The sequence below is a fragment of the Gallus gallus genome, chromosome 15 (genome assembly GCF_016699485.2).
Source record: "Gallus gallus isolate bGalGal1 chromosome 15, bGalGal1.mat.broiler.GRCg7b, whole genome shotgun sequence".
NCBI lineage: Eukaryota > Metazoa > Chordata > Aves > Galliformes > Phasianidae > Gallus > Gallus gallus.
Window position 1 is genome coordinate 6,223,846 of NC_052546.1, and position 9,310 is coordinate 6,233,155.

The 9,310-nt window shown below is 49.1% G+C and overlaps 1 protein-coding gene and 1 long non-coding RNA gene across 2 annotated transcripts; one reads left to right on the forward strand and one right to left on the reverse strand.

Annotated features, from left to right (window-relative positions):
- The first annotated feature begins 177 nt into the window (after window positions 1-177).
- ALDH2 (aldehyde dehydrogenase 2 family (mitochondrial)) lies at window positions 178-8,968 on the forward strand. Its single transcript, NM_001389472.2, has 13 exons — window positions 178-363; window positions 1,066-1,170; window positions 2,327-2,467; window positions 2,702-2,781; window positions 3,326-3,437; window positions 4,319-4,447; window positions 4,902-5,015; window positions 5,395-5,497; window positions 5,699-5,883; window positions 6,226-6,390; window positions 6,521-6,678; window positions 7,425-7,539; window positions 8,411-8,968. The coding sequence occupies exons 1-13, from the start codon at window positions 244-246 to the stop codon at window positions 8,441-8,443; spliced, it is 1,560 nt and encodes a 519-aa protein (NP_001376401.1). The 5' UTR covers window positions 178-243; the 3' UTR covers window positions 8,444-8,968.
- Window positions 5,759-9,128, reverse strand: LOC124417229. The gene is made up of 2 exons (XR_006931561.1): window positions 8,973-9,128; window positions 5,759-6,005 (listed from the first exon to the last, which is right to left on the reverse strand). It is a non-coding gene; the product is annotated as an uncharacterized LOC124417229 (long non-coding RNA).
- Window positions 9,129-9,310: the final 182 nt, after the last annotated feature.

The following is a 9,310-nucleotide window of genomic DNA, read 5'->3' on the forward strand; positions in this document are numbered from 1 at the left end:
GCCAAACTGCGCCGAACCGAATGAAGTTGGGCCGAGGTGGCCTGAATGGAGCTGACCCGAGCCGAGGTCCGCCGAGCAGACCGACGCAAACGACCATTACCCGAAGCCCGGCCGAGCCGCGCCGACACGGGACGGACACGGACGGAGCCGGGGGGAGGGAGGGCGGGGCGGAGCGGGACCGGGCGGCGCCGGGGCGGGCGGAGCGGCACGGCGGAGCGGGGCTCAGCGCAGCGCAGCGCAGCGATGTTGCGGCTGGTGGGGTTCGCCTCCCGGCTCTGCCGCGGCCAGGCCCGGCAACTCTCGGCCGCCGCCGCTTCCCCCATCCCCGCACCCAACCCGAGCCCAGAGATCGCCTACAATAAGGTAGGGCCGGGCCGCGAGCAGCGTGCTCCCCTGGGCAGCGGCGAGCTCCGAGGCCCGGGAGCAGCGCGGGGCCGGCGCGGACAGCGCGGCTTCGGCCCGCTCGGCGGAGCGCGGCCCCGAGGCTGAACGGCCGGGACACGGGGCGGGATGGCCGAGTGCCGCGGAGAGGAGGCCCAGATCCGCGCTGCTCTGCGTGGGAAAGCGAGCCCGTGTTCGTGGGGAGGGGCTGGTGCTCGGCAGCTGCTATCGGCGCCTGCTGCGTCTGAGAACTAAGTTCTCTGCTGCGCGGGGTGCCTGGAATGGGCCGATCGGGGAGGTGCCGCGGCAGTTCTGGTGCTGCGTACAAAATCGAGTGTATGATCGGTGCCTGAAGCGCTGTCCCGCTGTCCCGGAGCTCCCCGTGTCCCCGCTCAGCTCCAGCCGGGCCGCCGGGCGCTGGAAGGACCCAGCAGGGCAGGAAGCGCTGCCAACCCACGTGCTGTTTGTTGGGATTCGGAATCTTTTTGCCAACTCGAGGCTGTCTTCTATTGCGCACTTCTAGGCTAACGTATCTCCTCCCTATCAGTGCCATTTTGGAGTCCTCACAAGCCACATCCCTTTAATTAAACAGCCCGTTAATATGTCATCAAACAAGTAAAGCTCATACCGATTCCTCAAGGTTTGGATCTAAAGTTTAACACCGATTTGCTCACTTCATGACAGATTTTCATAAATAACGAATGGCACGATGCAGTCAGCAAGAAAACCTTCCCTACGGTCAATCCAGCAACAGGAGAAGTTATCTGCCAGGTTGCTGAGGGCGATAAGGTAAATGCTCTCTTGGATGAGATCCGTTCAGTTGCAGTGGGACACGCTAACTGACCTCACCCTTCAGCTGTGCCACATGCCGTGTCAGTAATAAATGTTGGATCTACACAAATACTATTATCTAGTGCTGCTTGTGCCCTTCCTTGACTTACAGCTTCCATAAAGATCCTCTGGGTTTGCCTCAGTCCAGGGGCTGGGAGGTGTGGGAGCAGTTGTGGGTGGATGTTGCTATGGCAGGAATGCGATCCACTCACAGCATAGGAGACGAAAGGTTTGCATTCACCTGGACAGCTCCATTGTGCTGTATGTGTGCAGTGAGAGGCTGTCCCCAGCCCAAGGAAACTTAAGAAAGAGTGATATAACTGTTCCATAAGTTAGGTGAGCCCCTCCTAGGAGTCTGTGGCAGAGCAAATGTTCTGCTTCCCAGCAGTGTGGGGCTCATCCTACAGCCTGGATGCTTGTCTGTATTCCCTAAGGGGCAGCTGAGCAAAGGAAGCCCTGCTGTTGTTTGCTTGTCTGTGGTGGAGCGGCTTGTCGTGCAGCAAGCCAGAACAGAAAACCAACTAAAAGCAAATGACAGTCCTGACAGGACAGAATGATGGATTTGAGGTATACGATCAAGGAAAAACATACTGGTGAAATCTAATCCTGAAAAAGTGTCCAAAGCAGACTTCCAGAGCTTCTTCCTTGCCCTATGCTAGGATGTAAATATCAACCTGTCAGATGACATAGTGGAAATAACTTGACAATATTTGCACTCCACGTAGCTGAAATAACAGAGAGCATAAGCACAGGTGGTGGCTGCACAGCTGCTGCACCCATCTGTTCAGCTCCCCCATCCCCAGGGATGCAGGCAGCAGGAAAGCTGTGCACAGAGGCTACACTGCTGCATGGCACTGCCTGAGCTGATGCTCTCAGGATGAGCGGTCCAGGGGTTGCAGCCTATGAGCTCCACAGCTCCAGGACTGATGTGTGCCTTGCAACAATTCGTTCAGCTGTCGAGGCAGAAAGTCCTTGTCCCAGAAAGGCAGTCATTAGCAGCCCCGCTGGTGCCATGTTTTCTCCTGGAGTCCAGGAAAGGCTTTAGTTGTACTTTGGGAAGGAAGGTGGGAGCTGGTTACCCCTTTCTCATGCTCTTTTCTGGACTCCTCTACAGGCAGATGTGGACAAAGCTGTTAAGGCAGCCAGGGCAGCTTTCCAGCTGGGCTCGCCTTGGAGGAGGATGGATGCTTCGCACCGGGGGAAGCTGCTGAATCGTCTTGCTGACCTGATTGAGAGGGACCGGGCATACCTGGCGGTGCGTACTGCAACCTGGGGGCAAAGGGAGGCACAGATGGGTGCTTTGTACCCATAAGGTGTGGTGAGGATTTTAGCCACAGTGAAAACTGAGAGAGCTACAAAGGATGGGGAGGGAAGTAGTTTGGGGAACCTCAAAGCTAAAAGGCCAACACACAGAACTGATCCAAATAGCAAATTGAGAACTAAATCTGAATCTATATGTGTGATTTTCCCCATCTCATTGTATTTGTAGGCACTTGAAACTCTGGATAATGGCAAACCTTACTCTATATCCTACTTGGTGGATCTGGACATGGTTGTCAAATGCCTCAGGTAGGTGTGGAGGCTACAATGACAGCATGGTAACTCTTCCAGCCCCCCATTCCTGCCCAGCTGGCCTGTGGTGGTTGAACCTTTGCACAGAGCAGATTTCACTGACTGAGGCACTGTGGCTGACAAGGCTGGAGCTGACCCTTCCAGTCTGTTTCTGTCTTTTTTCCTTCATCTTTTTAATTCCTTTTTTTTTTTTTTTTTTTTTTTTTTTTTTGTTATTAAGAATGAAACTGTAAATCTTGTAACTTCCCAAAAGGCTTTTGTTTTATGTATATGCAGGATTTGCATGGATAAAGGGTTCTGGAATGCAGTACACGAATGACAAAATATACACCGTGCAAATCTCTGGCAAACACACAAGAGACAAATGTTTGTATTTATTGTCCATTCTTATCATCACCTTCCTGGGAAACCCTTGTGTTAGCACGTGCTTTATGAAGTGACTGAAGATGGGAGGAAACCAAATAGCTGAAGGAACATCTCTTGTCTTCTAGGGACCAGAGACTTGTTTTAAATTCACTGACCAAAACTTCATTCTTGCCAGGTACTTCGCAGGCTGGTCTGATAAATTCCATGGCAAAACCATCCCTTTAGATGGAGACTTCTTCTGTTACACCAGACATGAGCCAGTGGGAGTTTGTGGACAGATAATCCCAGTGAGTGAAATGTATCACCAGGTCCTGTGGTATTTCAGGAGTTGGTGTAATAATGAGTTGTTGTCTTAAAATGCAAGTTATTATCTGTTGTGCTAAGCTCAGCTTCCTTCAGATGGTAAAAACAAAGTTACGCTTGCACCAGCTGGGAGGGCTGTTACTTTGAAAGCACAGAACTACTTGTTGATTTCAGGGGCTATGTGTAAGATTTACTTTGTATTTCCTGCTGCTGCAAACAAAAAAAGAACACAAACATCTTTGTAGGAGTTGTCCAGCTCAGAGGCACCTTTCAGACTTCTGATTCTAATGCTAGGAAGTAGTTTGCATGATGAGGAAATAGAGCTAGCATGGCGCAATTCCGTTGCATGTAACGAATCTTTTTTCTGTAACTGGTAGCAAGCACAGCAAGGTGGTTTGTCAGCAACAAGGCCAAATGGATGCCAGGTCCACAGACAGTGATATCTGCTTACAGGAGTAGCCAGCCTCATTGCTGCATGCGTTTTGTATTTGCATGTTTTTTGTATTTGAACTGTGCAAGAGCTGAACATGAATACCTCACAGGTGTGCAAGCCCGGCTCTGTCATTACAAAGGCTTTCTTTCGAAACACCTCAAAAGAGAAATGTAAAGGCTAAACAGACCGTAAAGATTAATTACAAAAGAGATGTGGTTCTGTAGTAGCACTGAGAGGCTCCACAGTTCAGAGTACAGTTTTCCTGGACAAGCAGAAGGCAGTGCCTGAAAAGGAGCCAAACGCAGATGAGCAGCTTGGGAAGGATCGGGGAGTGCTTCCAGAGGTGCTGCACCTGCAGATCCGAATGAAGCTCACTGGTTACTTATTAACTGGCAACTTTCAAACTCAGACCAGACAATATTTCTTTTCCAGTGGAACTTCCCGCTGTTGATGCAAGCATGGAAACTTGGGCCTGCCCTGGCTACTGGGAACGTGGTTGTGATGAAAGTGGCGGAGCAAACCCCCCTGAGTGCTCTCTATGTAGCTAATCTGATCAAAGAGGTGAGAGAAGAGGCTGGGTTCTGTCGGCTGACTCACTGTCACTGTTGGGGTTCAGGGTAATAAGCCCAACTGATGAGCTACAGAGAGCATGTGACAGGGACAAAGAAGCGTTGTCTGATCTGAAGGAAGACTGAATTGTCTCAGATATCCTAGCATTTGCTTTAGGAAAAAACAAATAACCACTTTCGTCTCCATACACGTGTGTGCAGAGGGCATCCTTGATTTAGGGAAGGACTCTGAAGTTAAAGTAACAACTGTAGGGTGATTAGAAAGCTAAAATACATTTCCAAGCTATGTCTGAGATGCAGGGTGGGGAGAGGAATTGTCCCAGTTCTCACAAACTAAAGATTGAAACTGAAGACCTTGGAAATGAAAGTGAGGAGGAAATGCTATTCTCTGTGGGAGGCATATTGGAGCTAACAGATGAGTGTATGTGTAATCTTTGATCCTGCAGGCTGGATTCCCACCAGGCGTGGTGAACATCATCCCTGGCTATGGGCCCACTGCAGGAGCTGCTATCTCTGCCCACATGGATGTAGATAAAGTGGCCTTCACTGGCTCCACAGAGGTAAAGGAAAGACAAATTTTTAAGCTCTTGGGACATAAAGAGCATTTCATTGCTGCAAAACATCTTTTGTACAAAATACTGGAGGGGCATTACCTTCTACAGCTTCCTTTGAAAAGTACAGGGTGTGACACTTCATTTTACTTTATATAAGACTCCTTTTAGGTGCTTTTAGAGCATTTAGGTGCTTCCTTTAGAATATTTACTATTGTTTTCCTTGTACTGCAGGTGAAATTCTGGGCAGACTTCAGTTGTTCCCTCAAAGCCCTAACAATGAAGGGATTACTATTAAACTGCTGATGGAAATCTAAAACCAGCTGCCCCGCCGAGTGCTACTGTATGCTGGAGCTAATCCCTAATACCTCTTCTTCTCATGATGCAGGTTGGGCACCTGATCAAGAAAGCTGCAGCAGAGAGTAACCTAAAGAGGGTGACACTGGAGCTCGGAGGAAAGAGTCCGAATATAATCATGTCTGATGCTGACAGTAAGCACCTGCTAGCATAATACTTGATCTGCACCTTTCACATTGGCTTGCTGCAAGCAGAGCTGGAGGAAAAGAAACCCCTCCTATGTTGTATGATACTCCAGCTCTGACACCACCTGGCTGTGCGCAATAATTGTTCAAAAAAAGTCACTTGGGTTGGTTTTATTTATTTATTTATTCCTCTTCTCTGCTCAATTCCAGTGGACTGGGCCGTGGATCAAGCCCATTTCGCCCTCTTCTTCAACCAAGGGCAGTGCTGCTGTGCAGGATCCCGAACATACGTTCAAGAAGATATATATAATGAGTTCGTGGAGAGGAGTGTTGAGAAGGCCAAGTCCAGGGTGGTTGGAAACCCATTTGACTTTAAAACTGAGCAGGGACCTCAGGTGAGAGCAGGAAATGTCTTGAGCCATTATCACATGAAATAACCCAATCTCGAGTAACTGTACATCACTAGGTTAGAGTGAAAGACATCCTCCAGTCTCCTTTGAACTGTGCCCACTACCTCCTTGTGCAGGAGAGAGAAGTTAATTAACCATTCTAATTATTCCAAACCCCCCACTTGAAAGTAGCATTTAAAAATTATCATCTCCCTTTGAAGCCAGCCTGGCAGTCTGTTGATATGAGGAACTGACAGAGCACAGCTGCATGCAGAGCAGGTTGCAGTTACATCCCTTTTTTACCCCTTACAAATACCAAACTGATCGGCCTGTCCTGACGGCTCTTAGGTGGATGAAGAGCAGTTTAAGAAGATCCTTGGTTACATCAGTACTGGGAAGCGTGAAGGAGCCAAACTGCTGTGTGGTGGCAACCCTGCTGCAGATCGTGGCTATTTCGTCCAGCCAACCGTCTTTGGCGACGTGCAGGACAACATGACCATTGCCAGAGAGGAGGTGAGGCCTGCAGCACCTGTCTGTCAGTTTCTCTCTGCTTTGTCCTTTTGCACCCTCTGATGCAAAATGATCATCTCTCTCCTGAGATCAACTTACAGACTTTTGCATATGATCTGTTTGGATTTCGTAGATATTTGGGCCTGTCATGCAGATTATGAAGTTCAAAACAATTGAGGAAATAATTGAGAGAGCAAATAACTCCAAGTATGGTCTAGCAGCAGCAGTCTTTACAAAGGATATTGACAAGGCAAACTACGTGTCTCAGGCCCTGCGAGCTGGAACAGTCTGGTAAGCCTTGTCACTTCCTTCTCCTTAAACTATTGGAAGCGTGTGCTCTCATTTCCCATCAAGCTTGCTGTCTGATAGCCTATGTCTGCTTTGGATCCACACAGAATGTAATGTCAGACCTTTAACTGCAACGTTGATTTTTGGCAAAATTTAGCTATATTAAGCTTCTGTTCTCCCACTGCAAATTAGCAGATGGGATGGGGGGAAAAGAAGTCCAGTGCTGCAGCTGACAATGTCAGCAGCTGCTATGGGGCTCTGCTGCCAGCAGTGATCAGACTGAGCACATCTATACAATCTGGGCTGTGCCACTGATACTGTTCTGTATTCTGAAGCCGTGCTGAAGGTTATGCCAAAGTCAGTACTTTGCCAGTTTGCTGTTTTAGCAAAAGGGATTTTGGAGACCCAGCATCTCACTATTTCACTTATTTCAGTATAGTGAGTGAACCTGGTATCTTTTTTTTTTTTTTTTTTAAATCACACTTCCTTCAGAGCTGTGGGTAGCAACCCAGACACTTGGTTATGTGATGCAAGACATGAACTAATTTCATGGTGTTCCGTTTCCTGGTCGATGAAGATAAGGTTCCAGTACTGAGTAACTGTTGACTAAGATAACTAACAAAACTAACATAACTGTGCCCAGAAATTCAGCCATCCCTCTGTTGTAGACAGACATTTGCTGTGAAAGAGCTCTTCCATTACCTTACAGGGGTAAACAAGAGGTTCTTAACTCTTGGTTTCCTTTTCAGGGTAAACTGCTATAATGTGTTTGGTGCACAAGCTCCATTTGGTGGCTACAAAGCATCTGGGAATGGGAGAGAGCTGGGAGAATATGGTCTGGAGGCATATCTGGAGGTGAAAAACGTGAGTATTCCTGTATCTGGGTACCTCCAACCTTCTGCTATAACACCAAATTGTCTTTGTATGTATTGGTACAGGCTGGCCAGAGAGCTGCAGTCCTTTCCAATGCTTTAAATAAAACTTGGAGCTGCACATGTGAAATAACCACAAACAAAACTCTGTGAAACTGTATTTAAAGCAGAAAGCTAGTCCTGTTTTCTACAGCTGAAAAAAACAGGGATGTATGACCTGACTGATAGGTTACCAGTTGCCTGCACCACTCGGCACAGTTTAGCTGTCTCTCCCTGTAATAATGCAGGTGTGTTGGCTTCTCTGCAAGCTTACTTAATGGAGACCAGAGAGCCTATGCTGGGGGTGCATGTCAGTTTATGTGGGTACAAACTTCTTCATCACTAAAAGAGGATTCGAGTAGTGAACACCAACCCTTACTGCCACTATCCTGAGTTGACACACCATCAGTTCCCCAGGGCTGGGGGAAGCATTCCAGGGATTGGGTAATCCTGTTGGTGCAGAATGACCAACTTCCCATAAGGCAAAGCAGAAGGGTAGTCCCATTGCCTGCCTGTAGCTGCAACATCAAATTGTGACAAGGCTCTTGGCAAGCATGCGGCTCACCATCAAAGCATGTGATGGTTCAGGGCTCCCAGCATGCAACTGGCAGGGAGCTCATGTGCTGTAGGAGGTGACAACAAACAAGCGTGCCCGCTCGCACACCTCCAATGAGCCAGAGAGACCCCAAAACCGAGGCGCTCCCAGGCAGCAGCACACCAACCTCTGGTTCACCCCAGGGAGATGCTGCTGCCTCCCAGCCCTCAAGTGAACACAACCAAACACAGTCTGCAAGAAAGTAATGTGTGATTTTTGTTTTCTCTAGGTGACAATCAAAATTCCACAGAAGAACTCCTAAAGGACAGCAGCCTCCACGTGCTTGGAAACACCTATGCAGCTTCATGAGATACAAAGCAAGGAAACCTCTTCCTCTAACACACAAAACTTAAACAGAAAATACATAGCTCTGCATTAAGAAACTATTCTTTACAAGGTGCCTGAAGGAGCTTTTCTGAAAAATCTTACTGGGCTTTATCTTTTTAAAATACCAAATACAATTACTTGAGCACTAATGTGGTACATGGGTGTACTCCTGTTGCATCTGTAGCTGATGACCGTGTTCCCAGCCCCACCCTAACATCATTTAGATGCTTGCCTAGCCAGCAGTGGGGCTCATAACAGTTCTGTGTAAGCCAACAGCTGCTCTTGGTGTGCTGCTGTGCGTACCCCTCAGGCGAGGAGCAGAGCTGAGCGCGGGCTCTGCAGCGCGGCCTGAGGGGATCTGAGGTGAACACCTGAGGTACGGGGCTGACTCTCAACTGCTCCCCCCGCTCTCGTTTCGTACCTGCTCACAATAAATACTTTTGTCTCAGTAACGCCGACCCTACCTTCTCTTGGAGAGTTTTGTAGCAGCAGTCTAAGCAGAGATTCGAGCACACGGGCAATTTTGTACCGCCTCCCCTTTCCTTCGTCGCCCGGCCCGCCCGCACTCCTCACGCCGCGCCTCAACAGGAGGCGCCAACGGCGCGCGCTCATCTTCTCGCGAGACTTCACTCCTCCCCACAGCCTGAGGAGCTGCGCTCTTCAGACGTCACTGGGAGGCGCCAGAACCTTGGAAGGCCCCCCAGGGGCTTTCACGGCTCTGTCGCGCTCCCAGGGCTGTCCACCGTCCGCCTGTAAATCGCTGCGCCGCCTCGGCGGAGGATCCTAAAATTCTCCGGTGGGA

Excerpts from the sequence above, each read along its gene's own strand:
- ALDH2 (NM_001389472.2), top strand. The coding sequence starts at position 244 with ATGTTGCGGCTGGTGGGGTTCGCCTCCCGGCTCTGCCGCGGCCAGGCC. Across the intron at positions 3,438-4,318 it reads TTTGTGGACAGATAATCCCA|TGGAACTTCCCGCTGTTGAT; the intron begins GTGAGTGAAATG and ends TTTCTTTTCCAG. Across the intron at positions 6,679-7,424 it reads CTGCGAGCTGGAACAGTCTG|GGTAAACTGCTATAATGTGT; the intron begins GTAAGCCTTGTC and ends TTTCCTTTTCAG.